The sequence below is a fragment of the Chionomys nivalis genome, chromosome 7 (assembly GCF_950005125.1).
Source record: "Chionomys nivalis chromosome 7, mChiNiv1.1, whole genome shotgun sequence".
In the NCBI taxonomy this organism is placed as follows: domain Eukaryota; kingdom Metazoa; phylum Chordata; class Mammalia; order Rodentia; family Cricetidae; genus Chionomys; species Chionomys nivalis.
In genome coordinates this window covers 19,206,407-19,219,873 of record NC_080092.1, presented here as the reverse complement: position 1 = coordinate 19,219,873, position 13,467 = coordinate 19,206,407, and the positions used below count along the sequence as shown (strand labels likewise).

General features: G+C 50.6%; 1 protein-coding gene across 1 annotated transcript in view; it reads left to right on the top strand.

The window, feature by feature from the left end:
• Wwc1 (WW and C2 domain containing 1) overlaps positions 1-13,467 on the top strand; it is a 153,875-nt gene that overhangs the window by 116,611 nt on the left and 23,797 nt on the right. The window contains exons 10-15 of the mRNA XM_057775790.1: positions 1,949-2,038; positions 3,039-3,574; positions 7,524-7,632; positions 8,014-8,094; positions 9,250-9,336; positions 10,422-10,614. Of these exons, the coding sequence (XP_057631773.1) occupies positions 1,949-2,038; positions 3,039-3,574; positions 7,524-7,632; positions 8,014-8,094; positions 9,250-9,336; positions 10,422-10,614 (1,096 nt within the window). The remainder of the gene's footprint in view (positions 1-1,948; positions 2,039-3,038; positions 3,575-7,523; positions 7,633-8,013; positions 8,095-9,249; positions 9,337-10,421; positions 10,615-13,467) is intronic.

Below are 13,467 nucleotides of genomic sequence, written 5' to 3'. Positions count from 1 at the left end.
ACAGCTTGTGGGCATTCAGGCCCCACCCCCTGGATCTTCTGCCTATTTCCACAATTGATGTATTCACGGCCTCCCAGCATGTGCCCGGCACATCACTCACATGCCATCTGGCCTGCTAAGCCTGCTGCCGCTGGGAAGGGACCGCAGCACCTGCGTGTTACTGTCTGTGGCTGTCCTTGCCTGCTCAGGAAGTCAAGTCAGCCTGAGGACAGTTCCTTCACTGTCCTGTCCAGGCTTCAGTGGGGACCTGCATTTGCTCCCAGCATACTCAGGCTTGCGCTATAGAAATCGCGAGCTCCACTTCTTGACCTCAGACGTGTCCTCCTTTGTGAGCTTTGCTCTTAGAGGGGGACAGAATATTGCACAGCCTCATCCATTCCCTTGAGAAATCTGGGATTTGTTCATTAAAGGCCCCATCTGCCAGCCTCTTCTCTATCCCCATCAGACCAAGCAAGAATCTGGGAGGAAAGCTCTGGAGATTGAATTGGCCAAGACTCATGCCAAGGCCAGTCAGCCTACCGTTGGCTTACTGTTCTGTCTTGTCAGTGATTTCACAGGTTCTCTTGCCCAGGAGCAAGCACAGCATCTGCACGCTTGTGTCAAGGGCCACCTCCAGTCTCATGAGCTAGAGGCCTGGCTGTTGTGGTAGAGATGACCTGGCTTGGTTTGATTTTGTGTGAAAACCAGCCCTTGTCCTCAGGCACCAGGTGGGGCTGACGGAGCTCTTGTTGCCTTTCTGGGACCAGAGAGCAAGGGCCAGTCAAGCTCCTTCTCCAGCAGAGTGGCAGGGAGGAGCAATGAGTCACCTTGACATGGAAATTTGTCATCCAGAGCCCACAGTAGAGTGAATGAACTCAGCCGTTTCACCAGGAAAAGAATGACCCCCTTCCTCCCCACCTCCTGTCTACAGAACCACTTAAATATCCCTATTAGTAGGGGCTCACGGGCTGCAAGAAATAATCCCAGATCTCGTGGATAAACACTCTTGAAGTTTGAGTCTTATCCATATAACATCTTAATATTCCCAGTAACTGCCAGCCTCCCTTGTCACTGAAGAGCCCACAGCCTTTCTGCCTCTCCTTTAAGGCCACAAGGATCTGAGGAAGACACTTCCCTTAAACACTTCAGGCTGATACATGTGCCATCTGCCCAGATTCCATTGTCTAGAAGTTGTTCGCATGCCTCAGCCAGTTGTAAGAGAGCCTGGAAAAGTGATCTAACGTTGAGCCTGGGAACCCAGGACACAGACAAGAGTGGGTGCCAGAAATCTGGCCACAAAGCCATTTGCTCAAAGTCTAAATTAGGGATCCCATCCTCTCTTTTCAATTCTTCTGGACCTTGCCACACCCTCTAATTAGATGCCTGATGTCCTTCACCCTCTGCTCTGTAAGAGTGGCAGCCAGTTCTCTTTCCCAGGGACAGCATCTAGTGTGACCTGGGTACTCCGCAAATCGTGGTTGATGGAAAGAAGAAGGGAGGGCAGGAGAGGTGAGAGCAGTTGAAAGAGAGGAAGGGAAGAGAGAGATGGAAAGAGGAGGGGAAGGGAATGGTTGAATTTGGTGGACTCTTAATTCTCCCACTACATCTATAGTTTTGAGTAAATTATGTAACCAAGAGCCTCAATTTCCTCATCTGTAAAATGGTTAAAAATCAATCTTCACATGTACATATCATAAAATAAATCAATGCAATGTGTTTAGGTTCCTAGTGTAGTCCGTAAGGTATGGCAGGTAGCAACACAATTCCTACAGAATTTGTGTATGAATTGACTGTATGTCTTCACAACACCCTAGTGAGATGTTTTTTACAGTAGTCCCTGTGCACGTGTCTCTTGGTTGTGGTGTCCATCTGTCAGGGCACAGACTTCGTTTTCTTTTTCGGAGATCCAGAGGGGACCTGGAGCACGGCATCCCTTTGGGGCGTCGTCCTCATCCTTCTCTTCCTTCAGGTTGAAGTTAAACAGCAAGAGGAACCAGCTGGTGAGAGAACTGGAGGAAGCCACTCGGCAGGTCGCCTCTCTGCACTCGCAGCTGAAAAGGTGAGTGGTGGGTGGTAACTGTCACCATAGGGATGGCCAGGAGGTGGCCCAGCTCCTTGATGCCCTTCACCGATCCCCCTTGACTATGAGACGCAGAGGAGGAGGTTATTCTAGCAGATATGGGCTTGCCCAGGATGGCTGGCTGTTGTCCTTTATCCCTTGGGACTATACACACAGAGATGGCCCCAGGAAGATGCCCATGTGTGTGAAAGCCCGTCACTTCCGCCTGCCAGCCCACTTTTTCAGCATATAGTAGGCTTCTATAATCTCAGGCCTTCAGGGCTGAAGTATGTTACTGGATCCTCATAATAGCGTTTTGTTAAGTTTCTCTCCCTCCCCAGCAAAAGTGGTTTCTTCCCGTTTTTATCAATAGATACTGCTTTTCAGTTGACAGTTAGGATGTAAGGTCTCCTTTTAAGTTAAATATTTGAACATATTAAAAAAGTGAGTTGGGACTGGGCATGGTGTCCCGCACCTTTAATCCCAGCACTCGGGTGGTACGGCCGTTGGATTTCTGAGGCCAGCCTGGTCTACATAGCAAATTTTTGGCCTGCCAGGGCTACATAGTGATACCCCATCTCAATCAACCAATAAATAAAAAGAAATAAAGAAGCAAAAATACTTCAATAAAGTTTCAATGTGAGCAATAGGAAAGAGGGGTTGAAGGAAACCGTGGAAGCCAGGTGCGTGATTTCCGACTATATCATCCCAGCACTCAGAGCTTCAAACAAGGGCATCAAAAGTTTGAAGCCAGCCTGATCTACAAAGCAAGAGTCTGAACTTGGGCCCACAGCCCAGCTCTGCTACTTTGGGTACATGACTTTCTCAGGATCTCTCATTTTCTCGTGAGTGGAATTGGATACATGGCCCAGCTTACGCTGTCAAGTAGGCTAGGAAGACAGATGCGCACCCAGTACCCTTAGCGTTTCCCAGACCTGGTGGAGTTCCGTGAACCCCTCTCACTGCATCATCATCTCTCTTTTCCTCTCCCTGCCCCTAGCCTCTCAAGTAGCATGCAGTCCCTGTCTTCAGGCAGCAGCCCTGGGTCACTCACATCCAGCCGGGGCTCCCTGGCTGCCTCCAGCCTGGACTCCTCCACCTCAGCCAGCTTCACTGACCTCTATTATGACCCGTTCGAGCAGCTCGACCCGGAGCTCCAGAGCAAGGTGGAACTGCTGTTCCTGGAGGGCAGCACAGGCTTCCGGCCGTCGGGCTGCATCACCACCATCCACGAGGATGAGGTGGCCAAGACACAGAAGGCAGAGGGAGGCAGCCGCCTGCAGGCCTTACGCTCCCTGTCTGGCACTCCAAAATCCATGACTTCCCTGTCACCACGCTCCTCTCTCTCCTCCCCGTCCCCTCCCTGCTCCCCTCTCATCGCTGATCCCCTCCTGGCTGGAGATGCCTTTCTGACCCCGCTGGAGTTTGAAGACACAGAGCTGAGTACGGCTCTCTGTGAGCTGAGCCTCGGCAACAGCACCCGGGAAAGATACCAGCTAGAGGAACCAGGACCTGAGGGCAAGCCACTGGGCCAAGGTACGGAGCAGGGGGCCCTTATTTGGAACCAGGAGGCAGGGGGTTCCTGTGATAATTCCTGACTACTGTTGATGGCTGGGTCTTTATGTGGGTCTTCAGGAGATACTGAAGAATGCAGAATGTGTTAGGTCCCAGGCTAGGGTTTTGCTTTGTTGTGGTAGATTTCATTCAATAGCTATTTAGCACCTACCAAAATGAATCCCAGATCCTGGGCTGATTGAATATACACGGATTAATTCCGCTAAGCTTTCCACAGACATGTCATATGGCAAACTTAGTTGCTAAGGACCCGTGTAGATGACAGACACCGCTCTTAAAAAGCCCAGGTTCATCTGGACCCACGTGCAGCAGACAAAAGCATGTGGGAGAGCCTTTGGATAGGGGTGAGGTGGCTGGTTCAGAATGGATAGAGGCTTACATGATGAGAAGGGCTTGGTTGGGGGCCCGGGTGTAAGAAGGTGTGGTAGCATTCAACTATAATCCCAGAATTTAGGAGGAAGGGGTGTGAGGATTAGGAGCACAAAGTCAACCACCACTATGTGGCCTCTTTGGTTGGAAGCTTTGAAATCGTATCTCAAAATACAAAAGCAATGGGTAGAGGTGCTGGCTGCACAAGCTTGACAGCCTGAGTTCAATACCCGGAACCCACGGTAAAAGGAGCGCTGGCTCCCAGAAGTTGTCCTCTGAGCTCCATATGTGCACACATGCACATAAATACACACAATGGTAATAAATTTAATTTTAAAGGCGGGACGGGGGGAGAGAAAGGAAGGGAGTGAGTAAAATCTCTGGGGCCACAGCAGTGCTCATAACTTGGGACCGAGAAAAGCTATGGGTCAGTGGCAGCGCCCTGATCACACAGGACCTGGTAGTAAGATGTGGATTGTATACTAGTTATAGCAAGGACCTTGGGAACCCTGGGAATGGCTTGCATTTCTTCATGAAATCAAAGAGAGCATTCTGGTTAGGAGTCAGATGGGAGTCTTCAGATTAGATGCTGCTGGTGAAATTGATGACCTAGGTTTAGAGAGAAGGAAACCGTAGCCGCTGCCACAGAATGAACTGCAGTTCTCTTATCTGAGATTGAGGTGTACTGGAGAGAGAGAGAGAGAGAGAGAGAGAGAGAGAGAGAGAGAGAGAGAGAGAGAGAGAGAGAGAGAGGAAAAAGAAGAAGGAGGAGGAGGAGGAGGAGGGGAGGGAGGGATGGAAAAGAGGGAAAGGAGGGAAGGAGGGAGGGAGGGAGGGAAGAAGGAAAATGGGTTGTTTCTTCTTTGCCCATTTCATAGATGAAGAACCTCAGGTTCAAAGAGGTAACATCTGTTGACCAGGGTTGTCTCGTAGCAAATGAGGAAGCTAGGTCTTTCTGATCTCAGAGCCCAATCCCTGGATGGGCTCAGTGTCCCACAGATGTGTGACTCTCTTGGTTCTTGCTCGCCCCACCTGGACATGACGTAGCAGAGTGCCCAGTAAGCTCATCTGCGGGCCCCACCTTGCACCGACCGTGTCCTAGCAACCACAGTATTGGCTTTTGTGCTTGGGTCGAGGCATACAAGGCTTACTCAGGTCCGGGAGCACGTGTCTATCCATTTAAGCCTCATCCCTCTGCGAAGTGTACATTGTCTTTTTTAGAATGGGCAGTAGCGTGGCTCCTGTGCCTGGAGCTGCCAGTCTGTGCATAGGAGTCAGTAGCGGGGGAGTGAGGAGGTTTCGCAGTTAACTGAAGGCTCCTGGTGTCAGCCATTTCTTTAAAGAGGGACTGAGAGATCCCTGGGGTTCCCTCATCAGGAAGGGAATCTCGCTGAGTTCTCTCGAACAAAAATAAAAACAAGCCCCCTCCTATTGCAGGTGGCCAGCCTCAGCAAATTGATCCCCAGGGAGAAGGGGGTGTGGGTAAAAGCTCTTCCTTGGCTTAAGAAGTCTTTGTTCAGGATCCAGGGCCACATCAGGACATTCAGACTCCAACCAGGTCCTGGAAAGAGACCCTCCCGGTCGCCCTCCTCCCCCAAAGAGTGGTCTCTGGACTCCTGGGCAGAGACAGCTAGGTGACAACCTGTTTCTTTCACGCCATCTCCAGCAACCTTGCCCTGCTGTGAGCTGTGCCAGGCAGGGCTCAGCCACTAAGCAGGTTATGCGATTAATGCTGCCATTCAGTCAGCAGACAAATTAATCTCCTTAAGTGGTTTAGCGGAGAGCAGGTCTGAAGGTGGGAAGTCTCCCCCAGGGCTCAGCAGGTATGGCACAAGGCTGGGAAAGCTTTTTTCCTGCATCTCCAGCACCAGATGCGTCCCAGGCTCTCCTCACCAATGGCCTGTTTCCCCAGCCTGCTAAAACCCCAATCTCAGTGCGCCACCATACATCCAGCCCCTGGGGCCTCTCCATCTACCCCAAGGCCAGGCTTGCACAGTTGCTTATAGGAGTATTTGGCTGTAGGGTGAAATACCTGGAGCATGGACAGCAAGATGTGATTTCTTCCCATCTGTAGCTCAGGGCCTGGCAGTGGGTCCTGCACACCATTATTTGGGCCTGGAGGAAATGTGGACCACAATCAAAGAGCCCAGTTATGACGCCAGCCAGAGACTTCTGCTAAGGGGAGAGAGGGGGAGAGAAGGAGGAGCTGGCTATGGATGCATCCTCCCTTGCTTTCCTTTAATAGGCAAAGGGCTGTTAATTTGTCCCGGGTCTGTAGGGAACACCTATAAAACAATACCACTCTCTGCGCAGGATGACTCTGTCTTGTAATCCCAGCACTGAGGAGGTTTGGGTGGAAAGATCAGGAGTTTGAAGCTAGCCTTGGATACATCCTAAAATCCAGTCTTAAAAACCCAAACCTGTCAGGTCCGGAGAGCTAGTCAAGTGTTTGCTTCGCAAACATGAGGGCCTGAGTTAAACCCCCAGAATTCAAAAAGGTTTAAAAGGTGATAAGAAGCCAGTATTGGTAGTGTGTGCTTATAATCCCGGCACTAGAAGGCAGAGACGGGGAATCCCTGGGGCTTGCTAGCCAACTTCTCTATCCTAATGGTGAGCCTTGGGCTGGGAGACCCTGTCTCAAAGAAACAAGGGGTGTGGCTTTTGAGGAACAGCACTTGAGTTGACCTCTGGACTGAACATGTATGTAGACATCACACAAGCACCTATACACTTGTGTGTGCACGCATGCACGCGCGCGCACACACACACACACACCCTGAATCTCATACAGAGGAACTGAAGTCTCCATTACTATGGACTTTCCCACATTCAGTCCCCCCAGAAGCCTATAAAGTATGTGTGTTTGTGTGTGTGTGTGTGTAGAGAGAGAGAGAGGGAGAGGGAGAGGGGAGAGAGAGAGAGGGGAAGAGAGAGAGGGGGGAAGAGGATTTATTAGAATGACTTACAAGCTGTGGTCCAACTAATTCAACATGGCTGCCTATGACCAGAGGATCCTAAAATCCAGCAGTTGTTCACTCCACAAAGCTGGATGTCTCAGCTGGTCTTCAGTATTCCCCAGAATAACAAATAAGTAGGCTCTAATGCCAGGCATGGGGAATGAACTTGCCAGCAAAAGCAAAAACAAACAGGCAAAGAAAGAGCAAGTTTCTTTCTTCCGTGTCCTTGTATAGGCTTCCAGAAGAAGGTATGGTCCAGATTAAAGGTGGATCTGTCCACCCCAAAGATATGGATTTAAAGTGGATCTTTCATGTCAAATAATTTAATTAAGGTAAAAAGTCCCTCACATATGTGCCCAGCTGTTTGGGTTTTAGTTAATTCCAGATGTGGCCAAGTTGACAAGCAAGAACAGCCATCACAGCCATGATATCACATCTGACCCCTCCCCTTGTCCCAAGTCAAGAAGGACCTTACTAGAGTGTTCAGAGGTGTATTCGAGTTCATTGGAGCCATTAGGAGAGCGGGTCAGAATTGTGTGATTTCTGAACTTGACTTTCTTTTGTCTTCCCCTTCTCTCAAACAGCTGCAGGTGTGGCCCCGGGGTGTGGCCTGAAAGTGGCCTGTGTATCGGCCGCAGTGTCTGATGAGTCCGTGGCTGGGGACAGTGGTGTGTACGAGCCTTCTGCGCAGAGGTGGGTCCCTGGCTGTTGTTCCGTTCCTGGGGAGTGTGGGAGCCCTGGATGTTCAAGCCCACACTCCAAAGGGCTCCAGGCAGCCCTCTTTGGAGCCGCGCCCAACACGCAGGCAGCAGAGATGCAGGTGGTATCCAAGGCTCCTAGGGCAAATGTGGGTTCTGGGGTGACAGCTGTAAAGGGTGTGCCAGGGAAATAGATGCTAGAGAAAGGAAGTATATTCTGGAGAAGGGTCCTAAGCCCCTGGGAAAATGAGGGTCCAGAGACACACTGAGCATAGAGCCGGCAATCGAGCCTCACGGCAGGGACCCTGAGTCCAGAAAAGGCTTTTGTTCATGGACAGTTATGGTGACACTAACCCCTTCCCCTGATGTCTTATAGACTGGGCATTTCTGAAGCTGCTACATTCGACAGTGAAGAATCAGAAGCCATGGGAGCCACTCGGGTTCAAATTGCCCTGAAGTAAGTGATGGGGGGGGACAAGGACAGAAGAAGGGTTTATATAGGGCCTCTTCTTCATTGACAATATTGTACCTTCATGGCTATCCACGGAAGAAGCAGGACCCACTAGCCTTGGTGGGCTCCTGAGTACTGGCCCCTTCACCATAGATGAGGAACGCCAAGCTTCTTGTGACTGATACAGATGTGGACAGAGGCTGAGCACACAGACTTTCTGCTTGCTGAGTATCTGCTCTTATGGTGGTTGCCTTTGCATCCCCATCCAGGTTCCAACGATCCTAACTCAGGATTGTTGACCCTGGAGAGCACAGCCCAGCTCTGACTGACATATGCACTGTTGTTGCTGCTGCCTTCTCTTCCTGGGGGTGACTTCCACGTCTTCTTAGGCAAAAATGTTAATAACAGAAAATTTCATACCCCAGTTTACGTTGGGTATAAAAGCCATGGGAAAATAAAAGCGGGTGATTTCAGGATCTGAGTAATCCATGAAACTCCCTCCCGATACTGTCTTGTGGTTTCTGTCTTCAGTTCCCACGCCCCTACACTGGTAAGAGGTGATTTTTTTGAGGCCGGTCCTCAATACTTCTGGTAACTCTTTGAAGTTGAAATGAATGGGCCAGTTGGATGGCTTACCCAGTAAAGACACTTAACGCAAAAGCCTGGGTTCAGTCCCCAGAACCAGGCACGGCAGTGCACATCTTTAATCCCAGCTCTCAGGAGGCAGAGGCAGGTGGATCTCTGAGTTGGAGACCAGCCTTGTCTACATAGCAAGTTCCAGGCTATATAGTAAGATTTTGTTTCAATAACAAACAAACAAACAAATGAAAATTCAGATGGCTGCCAGTTCTGGACCTGTATCTGGTCGTGGCAGCGAAGCTGAGGGTGAGTGCTGTTCAGCTTACCGCACTGGACAGAGCAGCCAGCAGCCTTGACTTATGACTCTTAAGAAAAAAATGTTGGGCATGGTGGCACACACCCTTACTCCTGACACTGGGAAAACAGAAGCTGAAGTGAGTTCAAGGCCAGTCTGGTCTACTACATAGGCTACCCATGGCTATGAGTGAGACCCTGTTTAAAAGATGGGAGAGGAAGTAGGAAGGACGGGGGGAGGAAATAAATGATTTGCTGATTGGTGTTCTACCCACCCCTTCATTTCAGGTATGATGAGAAGAACAGGCAATTTGCAATATTAGTAATCCAGCTGAGTAACCTCTCCGCTCTGTTACTGCAACAAGAGCAGAAAGTGTGAGTACCGAGCCCTGCATTCACGCATCTCTCTCACCTGTGCTCTCCCGGGAAAGCGCTAACTGCAGATACCACTGCAGGCATTTAATGCAAGCGAGCATGCTAGTGCTGCCTGTGTTCCCACACACACAATGGCATACTTACCGGCTTTGGAGACTGGCGCTGTAGACAGCTTCCTGGTACAGCCTGGGTGCCCACCACCTACTGCTCAAGGAATGCTGGTCAAGCTGGTCCTTCCTGCATGGAAATCTCCTGGTCTGTGACCTCATGAGAACAGTCAGGTCCCTGTTATCTTCTCTGTGCAGAAACAACTCTCTGGTTCTAGACATGACTGGTGTGTTACCTTAGAGGTTGCAGGGACAGCAGGCACCTGCACTATCTGCATGCATTCTTGCTGTAGCCTGGGTGTGTGTTACATTGTATTCATCTACCTAGACATTTCCTCCCATAACTAGACCACAAGGCCTGGGGACAGCCGTTACTGTATTCAGACAGTGTCCTGGGATAGGATGTGGGAGGAGAAGAGAAATCTAGTACAGACCAGAGCTCTAGATTGTCTCATTTCTGCCCCTCAGACAATGCCAGGGCCAGAAATGGGGAGGCATAGATAGGCAAATCCCTGGGGCTTGGTAGCCAGCCAGCCTAGCCTATTTGGCAAGCTCCAAGCCAATGAGAGACTCTGTTTTAAAAGCCAAGCTAAAAGGCATGTGAGGACTGACACACAAGGTTGACCTCTGGCCTCAACTCACATGCACACACCAAACAGAATGGTCAACTCCTGCCTGTAGAAATTCGAGCATCTGCCTTCAGTGCATGAGCGCCCCAGTTCCCACCGTTGTTCAGTTCTAGTGAATTGCTGCCTGTCAAGTGTTTGCACCCAGTTTACCTCAGCCTCCACAGCCTTTGGGACCCTTAGGAATTTGGAGACCTATGGCAGGAAGAGCAGTTGGTACCCCAGAGCCCTTCCTGGATCCCTCACATAAGACATTCTGCATTCTCTCCTTGACAGCTGTCTCCCTGGGGATTTCTGCAGTACGTCACCCCACACAGCTGACCCAGCTCTCTGACGGTTCTGTCTCCCCCAGGAACATCCGTGTAGCCATCCTGCCTTGCTCTGAAAGCAGCACTTGCCTGTTCCGAACCCGGCCTCTGGACTCTGCAGATACCCTCGTGTTCAACGAGGCATTCTGGGTGTCCATGTCCTACCCAGCCCTTCACCAGAAGACCTTACGCGTAGATGTCTGTACCACAGACAGGAGCCATATGGAGGAGTGCCTGGTGAGAGCTGAGTCTGTCTCTGTCTGTCTGTCCACCTGACCTTCAGTCCTTAGGGCATGAACGTCATAACAGGTTGGGTATGTGCCATATTCAGCCTGGATTTCAGGCAGAGATGCCTCCCCAGAGAAGAGCGGTCTCAGTCTTGTGGTGTGTGAGAGCCCCTTGGTGTGAGAGGAGCAGCAGGCCTGAAAGGACCTGGAAGTGCATGCCGTCGGCCTCAGCTTCACTGTGCAGCATAGCGATCAGACAAGAAGCACAGAGTCGCAAAAACAGCCTGATGTTCAAATCCCACCTTTACCCCCTGAGCTGAGGGATCATGGGCGAGTTCCTAAACACCTCCGCTTTTCACTTTCTTTGTCTACAAAATGCCCCCTGATTGCCCACTGGGGAGTTCTTGAGATTTGCAAGTGTGCATACAAAGCACCTACCAATGAGTCTGACACAGGTTCTCAGTTAATGGACCCTCTCCTGCTCCTCCAGCTTCCTCCCCCTCCCTACATTGACGGCAGCCAGTGCTGGAGATGCTACAGCCCTGTGAAAGCCATGCACTTAAATACAGGCAGAGTAAGGGTGTTCAACCTTGAATAACCCCTCCCCAGGGGCTTCTGGGATAAAATGAACTGAACCGAATGAAAGGCTTTCTTAACTCTGGTGCCATTTCTGAGTGTTTAAATGACAGCTCCGGTGTCTTTAAATCAGTGTGGGCTTTAGAGTTAAAAGAGAGCTCTGCTCCCCCTGGTCTCTGCTGGGAGCCTATTAGGCACTTGCGCCTGTGTTGGGCACTGCAGATCTGGCGAGAGAGCCCCCTACACAAGGCAGCTGACACACAGACGAACTGTGGTGCGGGTTGTTTTGGAAGTAGAGGGATTCAAGTGACAGAAGAAAATGTGGAACTTGTGTAGACGATAGGCCAGGGATTTGTCCATGGCGCTGAGCCTTCTCCCTGCGTCCACGTCTGGAAGCTGAGAAAGTAACCGTGGCAGTTGCTGCCTCCCCTGCAGGCTGCTCTTTCTCCTGGTGGCAGCCGTGGGTCTTTGCCCAGAGTGGGAGACTTAGCTATCCAGCTTCACTTGGATCTGCTTGTGGTGGAGAATCCTTTGTGTTGGGGAATTTGGGGACTGCTCCCTCAGGATATAAGGACAAGTCACCTGGCTGGCCCTTCCGAGCCCCACCACCCAAGAGTCTCCAGGCTCAGTTCCCAAATCTGTAATGTGGCCCTTACTGCCAACCATCCCATCTGGTCTCGTGTCCAATGAAGCATCCCTGCGGTGCTACCCCAACTCAGTGCCCGTGGCAAGTGTTGTGTCACCTGGTGCTCTGGTCCAAATGCAGATGGAGATTAGCAAATTTGGGAACCTGCTAAGTACTCAGCGGGCCTCAGCCATTTTCCTACTCGGCCCATGACAGAAACCACACCTCTTGGGGCTGGAGAGATGGCTCAGAGGTTAAGAGCACTGGTTGTTCTTCCAGAGGTCCTGAGTTCAATTCCCAGCAACCACATGGTGGCTTACAACCATCTTTAATGAAATCTGGTACCCTCTTCTGGCCTGCAGGCATACGTACAGACAGAATACTGTAAAAATAAATAAATAAATCAAAAAAAAAAAAACACCTCTTATGATGATGTTACTGTGGACACAAATGCAGCAGTGAATGTCAGTTGGGTGACATTTTCTGACAGACACCAAATTAGGTCCCTGACAAGCATTCTCCCCATTGATTTCATTTGTCTTATAAAATAGGTAATTTGCACCAGTGGGAAACTGAGTCACAGGGATGAAGATCTTGCCTTGGGTCACACAGTTAACACAGTAGCAGAGCCGTATTTGGGCCCCTTCTCTGCGGGGTGTGCATTTGAGCCCTTCCATGTCCTTTTTTAGCTAGCTCAGGGCTCCCTGAAGACCACAAATGGTGGCAAAAATGGTTTCAGGAACATGGTGGATACTGAGAAGCATTTCCAGACCCAGGCTCCTCTGGCGAGTCTTTCCCTCAGCCCTGGGAAGAAACTAAATCCTGTTTTCTTCTCCTAAGCGGGTGCCTTTTATTCTACCTTCCTAATTGAAGTCTGGCCATGGCTGGTTGCTATGGCAACAGCCAAAAAAGAAAAAAAAAAACCCGCTGATCTTACAGTGGCTTGTTGCTGCCCATGACCAATGGGAAACCTCCTTGCCTGGCTACTTTGGGAACATGAAGTGTTGGTTTGGGTGGCTGAGAAGGACAAGCCATGAGTCAGGAGGGGGAAAGAGCTTCTCTGCTCTACTTGGTGTTTCCCTGTCTTGCCGGGGTTGCGGAATCGCCAGCCTGTGTTCAGTTCTTCAGTCAGTCTTACAAGCAGCATCTGCGAGTTCACCACTGGGCCAAGAACCCCTTATTTAACCTTCAGCACAGCCCCAAGAAGAGGTATCTGGGTGATCTTCATTTTAGGAAATGAGCAAGGCCCCAAAAGACTTAAGTTACCTGCCCACTTCATCCGGTGAAATGACCGAGGACTGGCATGATTTTGAACACGCTCACCTTCTTTATGTGTTCCTGTCACACACCGTGTTACATTTCAGGGCGACTAAAGACTCTCACCTCCACAGACCCCAGGCAGGCAGGGTTTAGGGGAACACATAGCCTGCCTTCGCTAAGATTGTCATCAGTAATACTACCACCTGTGTTGGTGTGGCATCACACTGCCTCCACCCAGCCACCAAGGCCAGTGTCCCTCAGCTTGGCTTCTGCCAGGGCAGATTCCAGTGTGTGGCTGTTACGAGTCCTTGTTCCTTTTTCCCTTGGTGTCACTGACCTGGCAAAGCCTACCCCTGCCGATGTGAACCCCACCCCCAACCTGTGCGACTGGACAGAAAATAC